Source organism: Oncorhynchus keta, unplaced genomic scaffold, assembly GCF_023373465.1.
Source record: "Oncorhynchus keta strain PuntledgeMale-10-30-2019 unplaced genomic scaffold, Oket_V2 Un_contig_15162_pilon_pilon, whole genome shotgun sequence".
In the NCBI taxonomy this organism is placed as follows: domain Eukaryota; kingdom Metazoa; phylum Chordata; class Actinopteri; order Salmoniformes; family Salmonidae; genus Oncorhynchus; species Oncorhynchus keta.
Window position 1 is genome coordinate 23067 of NW_026279162.1, and position 23938 is coordinate 47004.

Sequence of the window (23938 nt, forward strand, 5' to 3'; positions counted from 1 at the left end):
CACAGGAAGACACAGAAAGGCAAAGCACAGCCAACATTGTTGCAGTGTCATCCCAACACAGTAACAACGTCATCCCAACACAGTAACAACGTCATCCCAACACAGTAACAACGTCATCCCAACACAGTAACAACGTCATCCCAACACAGTAACAACGTCATCCCAACACAGTAACAACGTCATCCCAACACAGTAACAACGTCATCCCAACACAGTAACAACGTCATCCCAACACAGTAACAACGTCATCCCAACACAGTAACAACGCTATCCCAACACAGTAACAACGTCATCCCAACACAGTAACAACGTCATCCCAACACAGTAACAACGCGTCATCCCAACACAGTAACAAATCCCAACACAGTAACAACGTCATCCCAACACAGTAACAACGTCATCCCAACACAGTAACAACGTCATCCCAACACAGTAACAGCTGTTAGAAACAGAGCTGAGGAGTCAGACAGCAGAAAAACAGGAACACCTGATTGGCTGCAGATCAAACGTCTCCCTACTCCCCCATGTAAGTGCACTACTTTCTCAGTGGTGATCTGACTTAAATAAATAAAACCGTACAGCAGACAGAAAGTACAGCAGTAGTGACATCAACGTGACACCAGGCTTGTGCAAACTACCATCTACGCATGTGTGCGTGTGTGTGGAGAGAGTGCAAACTATGTGTCCAGTACATGTGTGTGTGTACACCATGGTGTGTGTGTGTGTGTGTGTGTGTGTGTGTCCCCAGGGTCTCTAGGTATGACAGAGGGCCACAGCAGAGAAGCGGACCTCTCCCTCTGCTCTCTCCACAAAACCCCGACACACCCTGGCTGCATCCTGGGGAGAGAGAGGAGAGAGATTAAGCACTAACCGTGGCTCTGGAGCCTCTGATAAATTAATCAAATATTTAGCAGATGTTATTGAGGGTGTAGCGAAACGCTAGACGAACAGCCCAGCTAGCACAACCCTCTGGTTAAAGAGGATACACTGGGAGGACGCAGTGAGCTCAATGGCAAAGACGCCTGACAGATGTAGAATGTCTATATACTCCATTCTGCGTTGTTTAGACGTTAGCCAGGCATCATCATTATATTATGACATCTCAGGATACGTTATCCTAATGAACACATCCTCTCACACTACATATTCCTGACTCTTTCTACAAGCTTCACCTGCATAGCGCTACAGGCCTGCTAGCTAGCCCTTTAGCTTCTCACATCTCCAGTATGGCTAAACACAGCAAGCTATCTAGCCTTAAGCTTCCCACATCTATGAGAAATGGCTAAACACAGCAATTAAATATGCCTTCAAATTCCTAATCTATGAGAAAGTCACATTATTCCAGTTTAAACACACCAGCTGGCAATAGAAGGCATGCACGCCCACACCAGCTAGCAATAGAAGGCATGCACTCCCACACCATTATTCCAGCATAAACTCCCACACCAGCTAGCAATAGAAGGCATGCACGCCCACATCAGCTAGCAATAGTAGGTATGCACAGCCCACATCAGCTAGCAATAGAAGGCATGCACTCCCACACCAGCTAGCAATAGAAGGCATGCACGCCCACACCAGCTAGCAATAGAAGGCATGCACTCCCACATCAGCTAGCAATAGAAGGCATGCACGCCCACACCAGCTAGCAATAGAAGGCATGCACGCCCACACCAGCGCAGAGAAGGTATGCACGCCCATTGCAGCTGTTTAATAGAATATGCACGCCCAATCAGCTAGTTAGAAGGCATGCTAATCAAAAGCAGCATTTCTGGGATGCAGCCCACATCAGCTAGCAATAGAAGGTTTGCACGCCCACACCAGCTAGCAATTAGAAGGCATGCATTATACACCAGCTAGCAATAGAAGGTATGCACGCCCACACCAGCTAGCAATAGAAGGCATGCACGCCCACACCAGCTAGCAATAGAAGGCATGCACGCCCACACCAGCTAGCAATAGAAGGTATGGACGCCCACATCAGCTAGCAATAGAAGGTATGCACGCCCACATCAGCAAGGACGAGAAGGTATGCACGCTGCCACATCAGGGAATAGAAGGCATGCACTCCACATCAGCTAGCAATAGAAGGCATGCACGCCCACATCAGCTAGCAATAGAAGGCATGCACTCCCACATCAGCTAGCAATAGAAGGCATGCACTCCCACATCAGCTAGCCGGGAAGGTATGACGCCCACATCCGGCTGCCGGGGGGACGACGCGGTGCGTTCCGGCTGCCGGGGAGCGCTACTTTTGTGAGGAAAACACAGTGCTGCTCTGTAGGGTGATTCTTCATAGGGAATAAAATCTGACTTTACAGTTTGATACGTCGGCCGGGATTAGATGAACCGAAGGTTTGACATGTCGGACGGGATTAGATGAACCGAAGGTTTGACACGTCGGCCGGGATTAGATGAACCGAAGGTTTGACACGTCGGCCGGGATTAGATGAACCGAAGGTTTGACACGTCGGCCGGGATCAGATGAACCGAAGGTTTGACACGTCGGCCGGGATCAGATGAACCGAAGGTTTGACACGTCGGCCGGGATTAGATGAACGGAAGAGGAACGTACCTTGATGAAGGAGTCATCCTTGGTGGTTCCATGGTTCACCGGTCCCTCCATCCTACCATCTACACAACAGAATCACAGAGAGAGACAGAGAAAGTGTGTAAATACACAGAGGCGGGGCAGAACACAAGGGGACAAGGGGGGAACACCGGGGACAAGGGGCGGAACACAAGGGGACAAGGGGGGAACAGGGGAGGGGCGGAACACCGGGGACAAGGGGCGGAACACCGGGGACAAGGGGCGGAACACCGGGGACAAGGGGCGGAACACCGGGGACAAGGGGCGGAACACCGGGGACAAGGGGCGGAACACCGGGGACAAGGGGCGGAACACCGGGGACGGAACACCGGGGACAAGGGGGGAACACCGGGGACAAGGGGCGGAACAGGGGACGGAACACGGGGACGGAACACCGGGGACAAGGGGCGGAACACCGGGGACAAGGGGCGGAACACCGGGGCGGAACACCGGGGACAGGGGCGGAACACCGGGGACAGGGGGCGGAACACCGGGGACAAGGGGCGGAACACCGGGGACAGGGGCGGAACACTCACAAGGGGCGGAACACCGGGGACAAGGGGCGGAACACCGGGGACAGGGGGCGGAACACCGGGACTCAAGCTCATAAAGCTGTCCTTTCACATTGACAAAGGTGATGAAATGGAAGTTCACGTTATCTGCCTCCACCTGAAAGAGAGGGAGAGAACGAGGGAGGGAGTATAAAAGATGAAATTCTACATAAGTAACATCTGAAGAGGTCCTTATGTTGCATTGTGTTCTCACCCTGCACTGGCCCTGTGCTGCCACTTCATCATGAGCCTCTCTGATGGCCTGCAAGAGACAACAATAAACACATTTAAACAAATATATGGAGACAGGTATTTACATTAAACATAATGCATTTGGAAAGAATTCAGACCCCGAGACTTTCCGCACTTTGTTACGTTATTCTAAAACGGATTAAAAATGGGGTTTTTCCCCGTCATTAATCTACACACAATGGCCGATATTGACAAAGCAAAAAGCAGTTTAGAAATGTTTGCTAATTTCTAAAATGATATAATACCTTATTTATACCAGTATTCAGACCCTTTGCTATCAGACTAGAAGCGGAGCTCAGGTGTGGTTTCCATTGATCATCCTTAAAAATGTTTCTACAGCTTGGAGTCCACCTGTGGTAAACTCAATTAATTTGGCAGGAGTAGGAAAGGCCCACACCTGTCGATAAGGTCCCACAGTTTTATTTATATTTGACTAGACAGGTCTGTTAAAGAACAAATTCTTATTTACAATGACGGCCTACTGGGGAACAGTAGGTTAACTGCCTTGTTCAGGGGCAGAACGACAGATTTTTACCTTGTCAGCTAGGATTCAGCAACCCATGGGTTATATGTGTAGGGTAACCTGCTCAGCGAACATCAGTCTAGCTACTTCCTGTCCCTCGTGTGTCTAGCTACTTCCTGTCCCTCGTGTGTCTAGCTACTTCCCGTCCCTCGTGTGTCTAGCTACTTCCCGTCCCTCGTGTGTCTAGCTACTTCCCGTCCCTCGTGTGTCTAGCTACTTCCCGTCCCTCGTGTGTCTAGCTACTTCCCGTCCCTCGTGTGTCTAGCTACTTCCCGTCCCTCGTGTGTCTAGCTACTTCCCGTCCCTCGTGTGTCTAGCTACTTCCTGTCCCTCGTGTGTCTAGCTACTTCCTGTCCCTCGTGTTAGCCTTCAGACAATCACTCCAGAAACACCAAAACCTGTTGCATTGTAAAACATTTCTCCTTCTTGCTGCAGCTCATCTTGAAATAACAGAAATGCTGTGAAAAACTCTGTGTCTGTTCTGTTGACATGTTAGTCATCACAGTGTCTGTTCTGTTGACATGTTAGTCATCACAGTGTCTGTTCTGTTGACATGTTAGTCATGGTAGCTGTGAATATTCTAAATGTTTAGTCACAGTGTCTGTTCTGTTGACATGTTAGTCATCAGTGTCTGTTCTGTTGAAATGTTTAGTCACAGTGTCTGTTCTGTTGACATGTTAGTCGTCACAGTGTCTGTTCTGTTGACATGTTAGTCATCACAGTGTCTGTTCTGTTGACATGTTAGTCGTCACGGTAGCTGTGAATATTCTAAATGTTTAGTCACAGTGTCTGTTCTGTTGACATGTTAGTCATCACAGTGTCTGTTCTGTTGACATGTTAGTCGTCACAGTAGCTGTGAATATTCTAAATGTTTAGTCACAGTGTCTGTTCTGTTGACATGTTAGTCATCACAGTAGCTGTGAATATTCTAAATGTTTAGTCACAGTGTCTGTTCTGTTGACATGTTAAATGTAGTCACAGTGTCTGTTCTGTTGACATGTTAGTCATCACAGTGTCTGTTCTGTTGACATGTTAGTCATCACAGTGTCTGTTCTGTTGACATGTTAGTCATCACAGTGTCTGTTCTGTTGACATGTTAGTCATCACAGTGTCTGTTCTGTTGACATGTTAGTCATCACAGTGTCTGTTCTGTTGACATGTTAGTCATCACAGTGTCTGTTCTGTTGACATGTTAGTCGTCACAGTGTCTGTTCTGTTGACATGTTAGTCGTCACAGTGTCTGTTCTGTTGACATGTTAGTCGTCACAGTGTCTGTTCTGTTGACATGTTAGTCGTCACAGTGTCTGTTCTGTTGACATGTTAGTCATCACAGTGTCTGTTCTGTTGACATGTTAGTCATCACAGTGTCTGTTCTGTTGACATGTTAGTCGTCACAGTGTCTGTTCTGTTGACATGTTAGTCATCACAGTGTCTGTTCTGTTGACATGTTAGTCGTCACAGTGTCTGTTCTGTTGACATGTTAGTAGTCACAGTGTCTGTTCTGTTGACATGTTAGTCGTCAGTGTCTGTTCTGTTGACATGTTTAGTCACAGTGTCTGTTCTGTGGACATGTTAGTCATCACAGTGTCTGTTCTGTTGACATGTTAGTCATCATGGTGTCTGTTCTGTTGACATGTTAGTCATCACAGTGTCTGTTCTGTTGAAATGTTTAGTCACAGTGTCTGTTCTGTTGACATGTTAGTCATCACAGTGTCTGTTCTGTTGACATGTTAGTCATCACAGTGTCTGTTCTGTTGAATGTTTAGTCATCACAGTGTCTGTTCTGTTGACATGTTAGTCATCACAGTGTCTGTTCTGTTGAAATGTTTAGTCATCAGTGTCTGTTCTGTTGACATGTTAGTCATCAGTGTCTGTTCTGTTGACATGTTAGTCATCACAGTGTCTGTTCTGTTGACATGTTAGTCGTCACAGTGTCTGTTCTGTTGACATGTTAGTCATCACAGTGTCTGTTCTGTTGACATGTTAGTCATCACAGTGTCTGTTCTGTTGACATGTTAGTCATCACAGTGTCTGTTCTGTTGACATGTTAGTCATCACAGTGTCTGTTCTGTTGACATGTTAGTCATCACAGTGTCTGTTCTGTTGACATGTTAGTCGTCATGGTAGCTGTGAATATTCTAAATGTTTAGTCACAGTGTCTGTTCTGTTGACATGTTAGTCATCACAGTGTCTGTTCTGTTGACATGTTAGTCATCACAGTGTCTGTTCTGTTGACATGTTAGTCATCACAGTGTCTGTTCTGTTGACATGTTAGTCGTCACAGTGTCTGTTCTGTTGACATGTTAGTCGTCATGGTAGCTGTGAATATTCTAAATGTTTAGTCACAGTGTCTGTTCTGTTGACATGTTAGTCATCACAGTAGCTGTGAATATTTAAATGTTTAGTCACAGTGTCTGTTCTGTTGACATGTTAGTCGTCATGGTAGCTGTGAATATTCTAAATGTTTAGTCACAGTGTCTGTTCTGTTGACATGTCATGGTAGCTGTGAATATTCTAAATGTTTAGTCACAGTGTCTGTTCTGTTGACATGTTAGTCATCACAGTGTCTGTTCTGTTGACATGTTAGTCGTCACGGTAGCTGTGAATATTCTAAATGTTTAGTCAGTGTCTGTTCTGTTGACATGTTAGTCATCACAGTGTCTGTTCTGTTGACATGTTAGTCGTCACAGTGTCTGTTCTGTTGACATGTTAGTCATCATGGTAGCTGTGAATATTCTAAATGTTTAGTCACAGTGTCTGTTCTGTTGACATGTTAGTCATCACAGTAGCTGTGAATATTCTAAATGTTTAGTCACAGTGTCTGTTCTGTTGACATGTTAGTCATCACAGTAGCTGTGAATATTCTAAATGTTTAGTCACAGTGTCTGTTCTGTTGACATGTTAGTCATCACAGTGTCTGTTCTGTTGACATGTTTAGTCACAGTGTCTGTTCTGTTGACATGTTAGTCGTCACAGTAGCTGTGAATATTCTAAATGTTTAGTCACAGTGTCTGTTCTGTTGACATGTTAGTCACAGTGTCTGTTCTGTTGACATGTTAGTCCAGTGTCTGTTCTGTTGACATGTTAGTCATCACAGTGTCTGTTCTGTTGACATGTTAGTCATCACAGTGTCTGTTCTGTGACATGTTAGTCATCACAGTGTGTTCTGTGACATCTTCTGTTCTGTTGACATTCATCACAGTGTCTGTTCTGTTGACATGTTAGTCATCACAGTGTCTGTTCTGTTGACATGTTAGTCACAGTGTCTGTTCTGTTGACATGTTAGTCATCACAGTGTCTGTTCTGTTGACATGTTAGGTCACAGTGTCTGTTCTGTTGACATGTTAGTCGTCACAGTGTCTGTTCTATACCTGACATGTTAGTCATCACAGTGTCTGTTCTGTTGACATGTTAGTCATCACAGTGTCTGTTCTGTTGACATGTTAGTTTCACAGTGTCTGTTCTGTTGACATGTTAGTCGTCACAGTGTCTGTTCTGTTGACATGTTAGTCGTCACAGTGTCTGTTCTGTTGACATGTTAGTCATCACAGTGTCTGTTCTGTTGACATGTTAGTCATCACAGTGTCTGTTCTGTTGACATGTTAGTCGTCACAGTGTCTGTTCTGTTGACATGTTAGTCATCACAGTGTCTGTTCTGTTGACATGTTAGTCGTCACAGTGTCTGTTCTGTTGACATGTTAGTCATCACAGTAGCTGTGAATATTCTAAATGTTTAGTCACAGTGTCTGTTCTGTTGACATGTTAGTCATCACAGTGTCTGTTCTGTTGACATGTTAGTCATCACAGTGTCTGTTCTGTTGACATGTTAGTCGTCACGGTAGCTGTGAATATTCTAAATGTTTAGTCACAGTGTCTGTTCTGTTGACATGTTAGTCATCACAGTAGCTGTGAATATTCTAAATGTTTAGTCAGTGTCTGTTCTGTTGACATGTTAGTCATCACAGTGTCTGTTCTGTTGACATGTTAGTCATCACAGTGTCTGTTCTGTTGACATGTTAGTCATCACAGTGTCTGTTCTGTTGACATGTTAGTCATCACAGTGTCTGTTCTGTTGACATGTTAGTCATCACAGTGTCTGTTCTGTTGACATGTTAGTCGTCACAGTGTCTGTTCTGTTGACATGTTAGTCATCACAGTGTCTGTTCTGTTGACATGTTAGTCATCACGGTAGCTGTTATTGAAATGTTTAGTCACAGTGTCTGTTCTGTTGACATGTTAGTCATCACAGTGTCTGTTCTGTTGACATGTTAGTCGTCACGGTAGCTGTGAATATTCTAAATGTTTAGTCACAGTGTCTGTTCTGTTGACATGTTAGTCATCACAGTGTCTGTTCTGTTGACATGTTAGTCGTCACAGTGTCTGTTCTGTTGACATGTTAGTCATCACAGTAGCTGTGAATATTCTAAATGTTTAGTCAGTGTCTGTTCTGTTGACATGTTAGTCGTCATGGTAGCTGTGAATATTCTAAATGTTTAGTCACAGTGTCTGTTCTGTTGACATGTTAGTCGTCACAGTGTCTGTTCTGTTGACATGTTAGTCGTCATGGTAGCTGTGAATATTCTAAATGTTTAGTCACAGTGTCTGTTCTGTTGACATGTTAGTTGTCACGGTAACTCTGTAACCTGGTGAACACCTTCGGAGCTCCTCCCAAGCAAGGCATTTGATTGGTTTGTTTAGGCGTGACTTGATTTAGACCGGGTTCCAGTCTCTGATTTCTGACATGGATCTTCCCAGGTTTCCAGTTAAGGAAGCCTGGTTCAGGCCAGTGAGGTGTCCCCCAATAATATCTGTCTCCTGAAGTATGGACTCGGTCACTACAGATATAGGATTAGTGGAGTCCCCAGTATCTACCGTCTCCTGAAGTCATCACAGTCTCTGAAGTATGGACTGGTTCACTACAGATATAGGATTTGGAGTCCCCCAATAATATCACAGTCTCCTGAAGTATGGACTGGTTCACTACAGATATGATTAGTGGAGTCCCCAATAATATCTACAGTCTCTGTTCTGTTCACTACAGATATAGGATTAGTGGAGTCCCCAATAATATCTACCTTCTCTGAAGTATGGACTGGTTCACTACAGATATAGGATTAGTGGAGTCCCCCAATAATATCTACAGTCTCTGAAGTATCTGGTTCACTACAGATATAGGATTAGTGGAGTCCCCCAATAATATCTACTGTCTCCTGAAGTATGGACTGGTTCACTACAGATATAGGATTAGTGGAGTCCCCCAATAATATCTACCTTCTCCTGAAGTATGGACTGGTTCACTACAGATATAGGATTAGTAGTCCCCCAATAATATCTACTGTCTCTGAAGTATGGACTGGTTCACTACAGATATAGGATTAGTGGAGTCCCCCAATAATATCTACAGTCTCTGAAGTATGGACTGTTTACAGATATAGGATTAGTGGAGTCCCCCAATAATATCTACAGTCTCCTGAAGTATGGACTGGTTCACTACAGATATAGGATTAGTGGAGTCCCCCAATAATATCTACAGTCTCTGAAGTATGGACTGGTTCACTACAGATATAGGATTAGTGGAGTCCCCCAATAATATCTACAGTCTCTGAAGTATGGACTGGTTCACTACAGATATAGGATTAGTGGAGTCCCCAATAATATCTACAGTCTCCTGAAGTATGGACTGGTTCACTACAGATATAGGATTAGTGGAGTCCCCAATAATATCTACAGTCTCCTGAAGTATGGACTGGTTCACTACAGATATAGGATTAGTGGAGTCCCCCAATAATATCTACCGTCTCCTGAAGTATCTCGGTCACTACAGATATAGGATTAGTGGAGTCCCCCAATAATATCTACAGTCTCTGAAGTATTGGTCACTACAGATATAGGATTAGTGGAGTCCCCAATAATATCTGTCTCTGAAGTATGGACTGGTCACTACAGATATAGGATTAGTGGAGTCCCCAATAATATCTACCGTCTCCTGAAGTATGGACTTAGTCACTACAGATATAGGATTAGTGGAGTCCCCCAATAATATCTACCGTCTCCTGAAGTATGGACTGGTTCACTACAGATATAGGATTAGTGGAGTCCCCCAATAATATCTACAGTCTCCTGAAGTATGGACTGGTCACTACAGATATAGGATTAGTGGAGTCCCCCAATAATATCTACAGTCTCCTGAAGTATGGTCTCGTTCACTACAGATATAGGATTAGTGGAGTCCCCCAATAATATCTACTGTCTCCTGAAGTATGGACTGGTTCACTACAGATATAGGATTAGTGGAGTCCCCCAATAATATCTACCTTCTCCTGAAGTATGGACTGGTTCACTACAGATATAGGATTAGTGGAGTCCCCCAATAATATCTACAGTCTCCTGAAGTATGGACTGGTTCACTACAGATATAGGATTAGTGGAGTCCCCAATAATATCTACAGTCTCCTGAAGTATGGACTGGTTCACTACAGATATAGGATTAGTGGAGTCCCCCAATAATATCTACCGTCTCTGAAGTATGGACTCGGTCACTACAGATATAGGATTAGTGGAGTCCCCAATAATATCTACAGTCTCCTGAAGTATGGACTGGTTCACTACAGATATAGGATTAGTGGAGTCCCCCAATAATATCTACCGTCTCCTGAAGTATGGACTCGGTCACTACAGATATAGGATTAGTGGAGTCCCCCAATAATATCTACCGTCTCCTGAAGTATGGACTGGTTCACTACAGATATAGGATTAGTGTTGTCCCCCAATAATATCTACAGTCTCCTGAAGTATGGACTGGTTCACTACAGATATAGGATTAGTGGAGTCCCCCAATAATATCTACCGTCTCCTGAAGTATGGACTCGGTCACTACAGATATAGGATTAGTGGAGTCCCCCAATAATATCTACAGTCTCCTGAAGTATGGACTGGTTCACTACAGATATAGGATTAGTGGAGTCCCCCAATAATATCTACAGTCTCCTGAAGTATGGACTGGTTCACTACAGATATAGGATTAGTGGAGTCCCCCAATAATATCTACCGTCTCCTGAAGTATGGACTGGTTCACTACAGATATAGGATTAGTGGAGTCCCCCAATAATATCTACCTTCTCCTGAAGTATGGACTGGTTCACTACAGATATAGGATTAGTGGAGTCCCCCAATAATATCTACAGTCTCCTGAAGTATGGACTGGTTCACTACAGATATAGGATTAGTGGAGTCCCCCAATAATATCTACCTTCTCCTGAAGTATGGACTGGTTCACTACAGATATAGGATTAGTGGAGTCCCCCAATAATATCTACAGTCTCCTGAAGTATGGACTCGGTTCACTACAGATATAGGATTAGTGGAGTCCCCCAATAATATCTACAGTCTCCTGAAGTATGGACTGGTTCACTACAGATATAGGATTAGTGGAGTCCCCAATAATATCTACCGTCTCCTGAAGTATGGACTCGGTCACTACAGATATAGGATTAGTGGAGTCCCCCAATAATATCTACAGTCTCCTGAAGTATGGACTGGTCACTACAGATATAGGATTAGTGGAGTCCCCAATAATATCTACAGTCTCCTGAAGTATGGACTGGTTCACTACAGATATAGGATTAGTGGAGTCCCCCAATAATATCTACAGTCTCCTGAAGTATGGACTGGTTCACTACAGATATAGGATTAGTGGAGTCCCCCAATAATATCTACAGTCTCCTGAAGTATGGACTGGTTCACTACAGATATAGGATTAGTGGAGTCCCCCAATAATATCTACCAGTCTCCTGAAGTATGGACTGGTTCACTACAGATATAGGATTAGTGGAGTCCCCCAATAATATCTACCTTCTCCTGAAGTATGGACTGGTTCACTACAGATATAGGATTAGTGGAGTCCCCCAATAATATCTACAGTCTCCTGAAGTATGGACTGGTCACTACAGATATAGGATTAGTGGAGTCCCCCAATAATATCTACAGTCTCCTGAAGTATGGACTGGTCACTACAGATATAGGATTAGTGGAGTCCCCCAATAATATCTACCTTCTCCTGAAGTATGGACTGGTTCACTACAGATATAGGATTAGTGGAGTCCCCCAATAATATCTACAGTCTCCTGAAGTATGGACTGGTTCACTACAGATAGGATTAGTGGAGTCCCCCAATAATATCTACCTTCTTGAAGTATGGACTGGTCACCAGATATAGGATTAGTGGAGTCCCCAATAATATCTACCGTCTCCTGAAGTATGGACTGGTTCACTACAGATATAGGATTAGTGGAGTCCCCCAATAATATCTACGTCTCCTGAAGTATGGACTGGTTCACTACAGATATAGGATTAGTGGAGTCCCCCAATAATATCTACAGTCTCCTGAAGTATGGACTGGTTCACTACAGATATAGGATTAGTGGAGTCCCCCAATAATATCTACAGTCTCCTGAAGTATGGACTGGTTCACTACAGATATAGGATTAGTGGAGTCCCCCAATAATATCTACCTTCTCCTGAAGTATGGACTGGGTCACTACAGATATAGGATTAGTGGAGTCCCCCAATAATATCTACAGTCTCCTGAAGTATGGACTGGTTCACTACAGATATAGGATTAGTGGAGTCCCCCAATAATATCTACAGTCTCCTGAAGTATGGACTGGTTCACTACAGATATAGGATTAGTGGAGTCCCCCAATAATATCTACCGTCTCCTGAAGTATGGACTCGGTCACTACAGATATAGGATTAGTGGAGTCCCCCAATAATATCTACAGTCTCCTGAAGTATGGACTCGGTCACTACAGATATAGGATTAGTGGAGTCCCCCAATAATATCTACAGTCTCCTGAAGTATGGACTGGTTCACTACAGATATAGGATTAGTGGAGTCCCCCAATAATATCTACCTTCTCCTGAAGTATGGACTGGTTCACTACAGATATAGGATTAGTGGAGTCCCCCAATAATATCTACAGTCTCCTGAAGTATGGACTGGTCACTACAGATATAGGATTAGTGGAGTCCCCCAATAATATCTACAGTCTCCTGAAGTATGGACTGGTTCACTACAGATATAGGATTAGTGGAGTCCCCAATAATATCTACCGTCTCCTGAAGTATGGACTGGTTCACTACAGATATAGGATTAGTGGAGTCCCCCAATAATATCTACCGTCTCCTGAAGTATGGACTGGTTCACTACAGATATAGGATTAGTGGAGTCCCCCAATAATATCTACAGTCTCCTGAAGTATGGACTGGTTCACTACAGATATAGGATTAGTGGAGTCCCCCAATAATATCTACCTTCTCCTGAAGTATGGACTGGTTCACTACAGATATAGGATTAGTGGAGTCCCCCAATAATATCTACCTTCTCCTGAAGTATGGACTGGTTCACTACAGATATAGGATTAGTGGAGTCCCCAATAATATCTACCGTCTCCTGAAGTATGGACTGGTTCACTACAGATATAGGATTAGTGGAGTCCCCAATAATATCTACAGTCTCCTGAAGTATGGACTGGTCACTACAGATATAGGATTAGTGGAGTCCCCAATAATATCTACCTTCTCCTGAAGTATGGACTGGTTCACTGCAGATATAGGATTAGTGGAGTCCCCCAATAATATCTACAGTCTCCTGAAGTATGGACTGGTTCACTACAGATATAGGATTAGTGGAGTCCCCCAATAATATCTACAGTCTCCTGAAGTATGGACTGGTCACTACAGATATAGGATTAGTGGAGTCCCCCAATAATATCTACCTTCTCCTGAAGTATGGACTGGTTCACTACAGATATAGGATTAGTGGAGTCCCCCAATAATATCTACAGTCTCCTGAAGTATGGACTGGTTCACTACAGATATAGGATTAGTGGAGTCCCCCAATAATATCTACAGTCTCCTGAAGTATGGACTGGTTCACTGCAGATATAGGATTAGTGGAGTCCCCCAATAATATCTACAGTCTCCTGAAGTATGGACTGGTTCACTACAGATATAGGATTAGTGGAGTCCCCCAATAATATCTACAGTCTCCTGAAGTATGGACTGGTTCACTGCAGATATAGGATTAGTGGAGTCCCCCAATAATATCTACAGTCTCCTGAAGTATGGACTCGGTCACTACAGATATAGGATTAGTGGAGTCCCCAATAATATCTACAGTCTCCTGAAGAATGGACTGGTTCACTACAGATATAGGATTAGTGGAGTCCCCCAATAATATCTACCTTCTCCTGAAGTATGGACTGGTTCACTGCAGATATAGGATTAGTGGAGTCCCCCAATAATATCTACAGTCTCCTGAAGTATGGACTGGTTCACTACAGATATAGGATTAGTGGAGTCCCCCAATAATATCTACAGTCTCCTGAAGTATGGACTGGTTCACTACAGATATAGGATTAGTGGTGTCCCCCAATAATATCTACCTTCTCCTGAAGTATGGACTGGTTCACTACAGATATAGGATTAGTGGAGTCCCCCAATAATATCTACTGTCTCCTGAAGTATGGACTGGTTCACTACAGATATAGGATTAGTGGAGTCCCCAATAATATCTACCGTCTCCTGAAGTATGGACTGGTTCACTGCAGATATAGGATTAGTAGAGTCCCCCAATAATATCTACAGTCTCCTGAAGTATGGACTGGTTCACTACAGATATAGGATTAGTGGAGTCCCCCAATAATATCTACCTTCTCCTGAAGTATGGACTGGTTCACTACAGATATAGGATTAGTGGAGTCCCCCAATAATATCTACCTTCTCCTGAAGTATGGACTGGTTCACTACAGATATAGGATTAGTGGAGTCCCCCAATAATATCTACTGTCTCCTGAAGTATGGACTGGTTCACTACAGATATAGGATTAGTGGAGTCCCCCAATAATATCTACAGTCTCCTGAAGTATGGACTGGTTCACTACAGATATAGGATTAGTGGAGTCCCCAATAATATCTACTGTCTCCTGAAGTATGGACTGGTTCACTACAGATATAGGATTAGTGGAGTCCCCAATAATATCTACAGTCTCCTGAAGTATGGACTGGTTCACTACAGATATAGGATTAGTGGAGTCCCCCAATAATATCTACAGTCTCCTGAAGTATGGACTGGTTCACTACAGATATAGGATTAGTGGAGTCCCCCAATAATATCTACAGTCTCCTGAAGTATGGACTGGTAACTACAGATATAGGATTAGTGGAGTCCCCCAATAATATCTACCTTCTCCTGAAGTATGGACTGGTTCACTACAGATATAGGATTAGTGGAGTCCCCCAATAATATCTACAGTCTCCTGAAGTATGGACTGGTTCACTACAGATATAGGATTAGTGGAGTCCCCCAATAATATCTACAGTCTCCTGAAGTATGGACTGGTTCACTACAGATATAGGATTAGTGGAGTCCCCCAATAATATCTACAGTCTCCTGAAGTATGGACTGGTTCACTACAGATATAGGATTAGTGGAGTCCCCCAATAATATCTACCTTCTCCTGAAGTATGGACTGGTTCACTACAGATATAGGATTAGTGGAGTCCCCCAATAATATCTACAGTCTCCTGAAGTATGGACTCGGTCACTACAGATATAGGATTAGTGGAGTCCCCCAATAATATCTACAGTCTCCTGAAGTATGGACTGGTTCACTACAGATATAGGATTAGTGGAGTCCCCCAATAATATCTACCTTCTCCTGAAGTATGGACTGGTTCACTACAGATATAGGATTAGTGGAGTCCCCCAATAATATCTACAGTCTCCTGAAGTATGGACTGGTTCACTACAGATATAGGATTAGTGGAGGAAGCTTTGGCTAGAGGGAATTCCCACCTTAGAACAAGTACACACTTTGGGAGGAAGGAGCGGTAATTGGGACATAGCCATGGTGTGTGTCGATCACTGTGAATGTGTGTGTTACCTGGTTGTTCTCCAGGTGTGTGTGCATGAGTGTATTACTGTGTGTGTGTCGATCACTGTGAATGTGTGAGTTACCTGGTTGTTCTCCAGGTGTGTGTGTGCATGAGTGTATTACTGTGTGTGTCGATCACTGTGAATGTGTGGGTTACCTGGTTGTTCTCCAGGTGTGTGGCTCGCTGGGCGGGGGTCATGTTAGCCGTCTCATCTAGAAACTTCTTCAGAGCAGAGTCACCATCTGGCACAGAGAGAGCACTGTTACACACCGGTCCTGTCTGAATCTGGCTTCCCTACTACTAACTACACCCTGGTCCTGTCTGAATCTGGCTTCCCTACTACTAACTACACCCTGGTCCTGTCTGAATCTGGCTTCCCTACTACTAACTAAAACTACACCCTGGTCCTGTCTGAATCTGGCTTCCCTACTACTAACACACTGGTCCTGTCTGAATCTGGCTTCCCTACTACTAACACACCGGTCCTGTCTGAATCTGGCTTCACTACTACTAACACACCGGTCCTGTCTGAATCTGGCTTCCCTACTACTAACACACCGGTCCTGTCTGAATCTGGCTTCCCTACTACTAACACACCGGTCCTGTCTGAATCTGTGTGGCCCGTGTGGCCCGTGTCTGAAATCTGTGTTTCCCTACTACTTTGTAAAACTACATACTGCGTACTAATCATACTACATACTATTTAGAATGTAGTGTTTGGTATAAATATATTCAGCAGCACGTCAACATCCTACCCTCATCCACACTGAGAAGGCTTCATCTAATCAGCAATTGTGTTGGTTGATAGTCAGTCCTCGGATCTCATCAACTGATTATGAAAAGACTAGTCTCTTCCTCAATATTCAGTGAATTCTACTAGATGAAGACCAGTCTCTTCCTCAATAGAGTTCAGTGAATTCTACTAGATGAAGACCAGTCTCTTCCTCAATAGAGTTCAGTGAATTCTACTAGATAAAGACCAGTCTCTTCCTCAATAGAGTTCAGTGAATTCTACTAGATAAGGACCAGTCTCTTCCTCAATAGAGTTCAGTGAATTCTACTAGATAAGGACCAGTCTCTTCCTCAATAGAGTTCAGTGAATTCTACTAGATAAGGACCAGTCTCTTCCTCAATATTCAGTGAATTCTACTAGATAAGGACCAGTCTCTTCCTCAATATTCAGTGAATTCTACTAGATGAAGACCAGTCTCTTCCTCAATATTCAGTGAATTCTACTAGATAAAGACCAGTCTCTTCCTCAATATTCAGTGAATTCTACTAGATAAGGACCAGTCTCTTCCTCAATAGAGTTCAGTGAATTCTACTAGATGAAGACCAGTCTCTTCCTAAAGAGCAAGTGAATTCTACTAGATGAAGACCAGTCTCTTCCTAAAGAGCAAGTGAATTCTACTAGATAAGGACCAGTCTCTTCCTCAATAGAGTTCAGTGAATTCTACTAGATAAGGACCAGTCTCTTCCTAAAGAGGAAGTGAATTCTACTAGATAAGGACCAGTCTCTTCCTCAATAGAGTTCAGTGAATTCTACTAGATAAGGACCAGTCTCTTCCTCAATAGAGTTCAGTGAATTCTACTAGATGAAGACCAGTCTCTTCCTAAAGAGCAAGTGAATTCTACTAGATAAGGACCAGTCTCTTCCTCAATAGAGTTCAGTGAATTCTACTAGATAAGGACCAGTCTCTTCCTAAAGAGGAAGTGAATTCTACTAGATAAGGACCAGTCTCTTCCTCAATAGAGTTCAGTGAATTCTACTAGATAAAGGACCAGTCTCTTCTCAATAGAGTTCAGTGAATTCTACTAGATGAAGACCAGTCTCCTCCTAAAGAGCAAGTGAATTCTACTAGATAAGGACCAGTCTCTTCCTCAATAGAGTTCAGTGAATTCTACTAGATAAGGACCAGTCTCTTCCTCAATAGAGTTCAGTGAATTCTACTAGATAAGGACCAGTCTCTTCCTCAATATTCAGTGAATTCTACTAGATAAGGACCAGTCTCTTCCTCAATATTCACTGAATTCTACTAGATGAAGACCAGTCTCTTCCTCAATATTCAGTGAATTCTACTAGATAAAGACCAGTCTCTTCCTCAATATTCAGTGAATTCTACTAGATAAGGACCAGTCTCTTCCTCAATAGAGTTCAGTGAATTCTACTAGATGAAGACCAGTCTCTTCCTAAAGAGCAAGTGAATTCTACTAGATGAAGACCAGTCTCTTCCTAAAGAGCAAGTGAATTCTACTAGATAAGGACCAGTCTCTTCCTAAAGAGCAAGTGACCATTCCTATAGAGTTAGATAAGGACCAGTCTCTTCCTCAATAGAGTTCAGTGAATTCTACTAGATGAAGACCAGTCTCTTCCTCAAAGAGTTCAGTGAATTCTACTAGATAAGGACCAGTCTCTTCCTCAATAGAGTTCAGTGAATTCTACTAGATAAGGACCAGTCTCTTCCTCAATAGAGTTCAGTGAATTCTACTAGATGAAGACCAGTCTCTTCCTCAAAGAGCAGTGAATTCTACTAGATAAGACCAGTCTCTTCCTCAATAGAGTTCAGTGAATTCTACTAGATAAGGACCAGTCTCTTCCTCAAAGAGGAAGTGAATTCTACTAGATGAAGGACCAGTCTCTTCCTCAATAGAGTTCAGTGAATTCTACTAGATAAGGACCAGTCTCTTCCTCAATAGAGTTCAGTGAATTCTACTAGATAAGGACCAGTCTCTTCCTCAATAGAGTTCAGTGAATTCTACTAGATGAAGACCAGTCTCTTCCTAAAGAGCAAGTGAATTCTACTAGATAAGGACCAGTCTCTTCCTCAATAGAGTTCAGTGAATTCTACTAGATAAGGACCAGTCTCTTCCTAAAGAGGAAGTGAATTCTACTAGATAAGGACCAGTCTCTTCCTCAATAGAGTTCAGTGAATTCTACTAGATAAAGGACCAGTCTCTTCCTCAATAGAGTTCAGTGAATTCTACTAGATGAAGACCAGTCTCCTCCTAAAGAGCAAGTGAATTCTACTAGATAAGGACCAGTCTCTTCCTCAATAGAGTTCAGTGAATTCTACTAGATAAGGACCAGTCTCTTCCTCAATAGAGTTCAGTGAATTCTACTAGATAAGGACCAGTCTCTTCCTAAAGAGCAAGTGAATTCTACTAGATAAGGACCAGTCTCTTCCTCAATAGAGTTCAGTGAATTCTACTAGATGAAGACCAGTCTCTTCCTAAAGAGGAAGTGAATTCTACTAGATGAAGACCAGTCTCTTCCTAAAGAGGAAGTGAATTCTACTAGATGAAGACCAGTCTCTTCCTAAAGAGGAAGTGAATTCTACTAGATGAAGACCAGTCTCTTCCTAAAGAGGAAGTGAATTCTACTAGATAAGGACCAGTCTCTTCCTAAAGAGGAAGTGAATTCTACTAGATGAAGACCAGTCTCTTCCTAAAGAGGAAGTGAATTCTACTAGATGAAGACCAGTCTCTTCCTAAAGAGGAAGTGAATTCTACTAGATGAAGACCAGTCTCTTCCTAAAGAGGAAGTGAATTCTACTAGATAAGGACCAGTCTCTTCCTAAAGAGGAAGTGAATTATATTATCTGTAAAGCATCCTGTCTATGACATCACTACATGTTCTAAATATCACATACTATAAACATTCTATTTTCACATTCCCAATCAGCCTACTATTACGAACGCAAGTATGGGTATTCGACATCCCCCCTCCATCTTGGCTCCATGCAGGACCCGTTTCTACTCACCATACTCTATGTGGGTGGGGTTGTTGGCGACTGCGTGCAGCAGAGCGACGGTGCCACAGGAGTTGACCACCGTCTGTTTCAGGAAGTAGAGGTCAGTATCTCCCGACACCTTCCCAGCCTGCTGCTGCCGGAACGACTCGTGCTGAAACACACGCCGTTATCATCATCATCATCATCATCATGCTGCTACATCAGAGTCTCTCAAACACAGTCCTGGGACCCCAGGGCAGAGGTTTAGTGTCCTGGGACCCCAGGTTTAGTGTCCTGGGACCCCAGGTTTAGTGTCCTGGGACCCCAGGTTTAGTGTCCTGGGACCCCAGGTTTAGTGTCCTGGGACCCCAGGTTTAGTGTCCTGGGACCCCAGGTTTAGTGTCCTGGGACCCCAGGTTTAGTGTCCTGGGACCCCAGGTTTAGTGTCCTGGGACCCCAGGTTTAGTGTCCTGGGACCCCAGGGCTGAGGTTTAGTGTCCTGGGACCCCAGGGCTGAGGTTTAGTGTCCTGGGACCCCAGGGGTTGCACATTCTGGGTTTTGCTCTAGTACTACACAGGAGATTCAAATCATCAAATCAAGCTACTAGAGCAAAAAGAAACTAAATGTGCATCACCTTGGGGTCCCCAGAACAGAGTTTGCTCCACATCACTGCGCTACATATTTCCAACGTAATAAAGATACTGCTAGATCATTGGTTACCTGTTGTGTCAGAGGGAAGAGCAGCATGAGGGCGCAGCTGGGAGAAGGTACTGAAGACACACCCTCATCCTCCAGCCCCAACACATCCACGAAGCCCCAGCTACCACACACCCCCAGCCCACTGAGCACCTGAAACACAGTCAAACAGAACATTAACAGGAACCAACAGGCTAGACTAGAACAACCAGGACACAGCTCAACAGGCTAGACTAGAACAACCAGGACACAGCTCAACAGGCTAGACTAGAACAACCAGGACACAGCTCAACAGGCTAGACTAGAACAACCAGGACACAGCTCAACAGGCTAGACTAGAACAACCAGGACACAGCTCAACAGGCTAGACTAGAACAACCAGGACACAGCTCAACAGGCTAGACTAGAACAACCAGGACACAGCTCAACAGGCTAGACTAGAACACAGCTCAAAATCAACAGGCTAGACTAGAACCAGGACACAGCTCAACATCAACAGGCTAGACTAGAACAACCATGACACAGCTCAACATCAACAGGCTAGACTAGAACCAGGACACAGCTCAACATCAACAGGCTAGACTAGAACAACCATGACACAGCTCAAACAGGCTAGACTAGAAAAACCAGGACACAGCTCAAACAGGCTAGACTAGAAAAACCAGGACACAGCTCAACAGGCTAGACTAGAAAAACCAGGACACAGCTCAACAGGCTAGACTAGAAAAACCAGGACACAGCTCAACACCAACAGGCTAGATTAGACCAACCAGAATACAGCTCAACACCAACAGGCTAGATTAGACCAACCAGAACACAGCTCAACACCAACAGGCTAGATTAGAACACCCAGAACACAGCTCAACACCAACAGGCTAAATTAGAACACCCAGAACACCAACAGGCTAGATTAGACCAACCAGAACACAGCTCAACACCAACAGGCTAGATTAGACCAACCAGAACACAGCTCAACACCAACAGGCTAGATTAGAACACCCAGAACACAGCTCAACACCAACAGGCTAGATTAGAACAACCAGAATACAGCTCAACACCAACAGGCTAGATTAGAACACCCAGACCATCTAGAAACTGTATCTGGAACTCACCCAGTCAATGACAACACTATACTCTGTATATACACAGTAGAACGTAGGCCTAAACTATCAAGTTGCTCTGCGTACACATCACTGACAATATGAAATGGTTCACCCTCACAGACGGTGTGGTGAAGGATGAAGACATTTGGCTTGGCCCCCTAAAACCCTCAATTTTACAGATGCACAATTGAGAGCATCCTGTCGGGCTATATCACCACCTGGTACGGAAACTGCAGGGCTCTCCAGAGGGTGGCGCGGTCTGCCCAACTCATCACCGGGGCAAACTACCTGCCCTCCAGGACACCTACACCACCCGATGTCACAGGAAGGCCATAAAGATCATCAAGGACAACAACCACCAGAGCCACTGCCTGTTCACCCCACTACCATCCAGAAGGTGAGGTCAGTACAGCTGCATCAAAGCTGGGACCGAGAGACTGAAAAACAGCTTCTAGCAAGGCCATCAGACTTAAATAGCCATCAGTAGCAGCTACCACCCTGTTACTCAACCCCTACAACTCATCCAGAACGCCGCAGCCCGTCTGGTGTTCAACCTTCCCAAGTTCTCTCACGTCACCCCGCTCCTCCGCTCTCTCCACTGGCTTCCAGTTGAAGCTCGCATCCGCTACAAGACCATGGTGCTTGCCTACGGAGCTGTGAGGGAACGGCACCTCAGTACCTCCAGGCTCTGATCAGGCCCTACACCCAAACAAGGGCACTGCGTTCATCCACCTCTGGCCTGCTCGCCTCCCTACCACTGAGGAAGTACAGTTCCCGCTCAGCCCAGTCAAAACTGTTCGCTGCTCTGGCCCCCAATGGTGGAACAAACTCCCTCACGACGCCAGGACAGCGGAGTCAATCACCACCTTCCGGAGACACCTGAAACCCCACCTCTTCAAGGAATACCTAGGATAGGGTAAGTAAGGGTAAGTAATCCTTCTCACCCCCCAAAAAAGATTTAGATGCAAGTGGCTGTTCCACTGGATGTCATAAGGTGTATGCACCAATTTGTAAGTCGCTCTGGATAAGAGCGTCTGCTAAATGACTTAAATGTAATGTAAATGTAGAGGCTGCTGCCCTATATTAACGGAATCACTGGTCACTTTAATAATGATAACATAATGCTTTGCTTATTTCATATGTATATACCGTATTCTAGTCTACTGTAATTTAGTCAATGTCACCCGACATTGCTCATCCTAATATTGTTATATTTATTAATGCCATTATTTTACTTTTAGCTGGGTGAATTTGATATTACGGCAATGTTGGAGTTAGCGAAATGCTTGTGTTCCTACACCCGCAATAACTGCTAAAATGAGTATGTGACCAATCAAATGTGATTTACAGAGCAGTTAAATGTCCGTTAGGTAGAGGGTAGAACTCGGAGATGGTTTGTTGAGCCCGAATTGAAACTCTACACGGTAATGGACACTAAAATGTCCATGATGACTCGGCAGAACAGGCCTCACATCAATAATATTATAATCACTAACGTTAGGCATATCTCTGCTGATCTAACTTCTTTATCAGAACATTATGGCCGCACGGATGTCTGTCCCAAATGAATAGCGATGAACTTCAAATCAGAGCCAGAGACAAGTTGGTCTTTAGTCGCTCTCTCTCTCCATCCTTCCATCAGACCACACCCTGTATCCTAGACACCGGGTGGAGCACCAGGCGCAGCGTGGCAGAGATGCTACCGGGGAGACGGACGGTAGTCTACGAGGAAAGGCTCTATTCTAACGGCAGGTTCATCTCGTGTACCTCTGTCGCGCTGCCGTTAAAATGATAATCTGATCCTAACTAGTATTTCTAACTCCAGACCGAGCCAGGTCCATAATAACCCACCTGTTGGTTATAATGTCCTGTTGTCTGGTTGTAACGTCATATATACAACTGTCATCATATTGGTTATGATATTAAATACACACCTTGTTCAGCATCTGAAACAGACAGACAAAGAGAAAATATACATTATTTAGACAGTGAGACCGTTAGAACCGAGCAGCTGCGTATTTTAAGTCTCAGCCTTATGATATACGTATCAAAACCACATGTATTATGATGGTTCTCTACCTCCGGGTTGATCTCCATTGGTTGCCACTCCATCCTGTTCGGTAAGGTTCGGTTCGGTCCCGTATATCGGTATGTTGTCAAATCTGCTCTGTCGCAACCAGCTGCTGTTTGGGCGATATGATCACACCCCGACCGTCCACCCGCTTCATATGCTGCCAGTCATATTCCATTGTGCCGTTCGGCGGGGGTGGACGAGAACCGGAGAAAAAGCCAATAGATCCTCCCGTAGCCTCGCCTCGTCTGTAAACAAGACAATACATATTACAGTGAAGTATTGGAGGTGAGGTGAGAGAGAGAGATGTGTGTGAGGTGTTCTGTGTAGTTTTAACGAGTAGTCTAGAAGATGGACTCGTCCAAGCCCGACACAACAGTGGACGCTTCAGTAGCGCAGCTGAGAGTCTGGTGGGTAATGGGCGCGTTCGAGCAGATCACTTTTGTCAGATGGTCAAGTCTTTCGTATGTTGCGTCAGGGGAGATA

The 23938-nt window shown here is 44.2% G+C and overlaps 1 protein-coding gene and 1 long non-coding RNA gene across 3 annotated transcripts; both read right to left on the reverse strand.

Annotated features, from left to right (window-relative positions):
* Nucleotides 1–697: 697 nt before the first annotated feature.
* On the reverse strand, nt 698–23616 carry LOC127918880 (ubiquitin carboxyl-terminal hydrolase isozyme L1-like). The gene is made up of 9 exons (XM_052502160.1): nt 23461–23616; nt 23316–23327; nt 20303–20431; nt 19612–19753; nt 16007–16092; nt 3353–3400; nt 3180–3256; nt 2573–2624; nt 698–837 (listed from the first exon to the last, which is right to left on the reverse strand). The coding sequence occupies exons 1-9, from the start codon at nt 23491–23493 to the stop codon at nt 754–756; spliced, it is 663 nt and encodes a 220-aa protein (XP_052358120.1). The 5' UTR covers nt 23494–23616; the 3' UTR covers nt 698–753.
* Nucleotides 10486–15846, reverse strand: LOC127918881 (uncharacterized). 2 transcript variants are annotated; one of them, XR_008101172.1, is made up of 3 exons: nt 15159–15846; nt 13092–13292; nt 10486–11162 (listed from the first exon to the last, which is right to left on the reverse strand). It is a non-coding gene; the product is annotated as an uncharacterized LOC127918881 (long non-coding RNA). The 2 variants fall into 2 exon arrangements; XR_008101173.1 differs by lacking the exon at nt 10486–11162 and adding an exon at nt 12236–12423.
* Nucleotides 23617–23938: the final 322 nt, after the last annotated feature.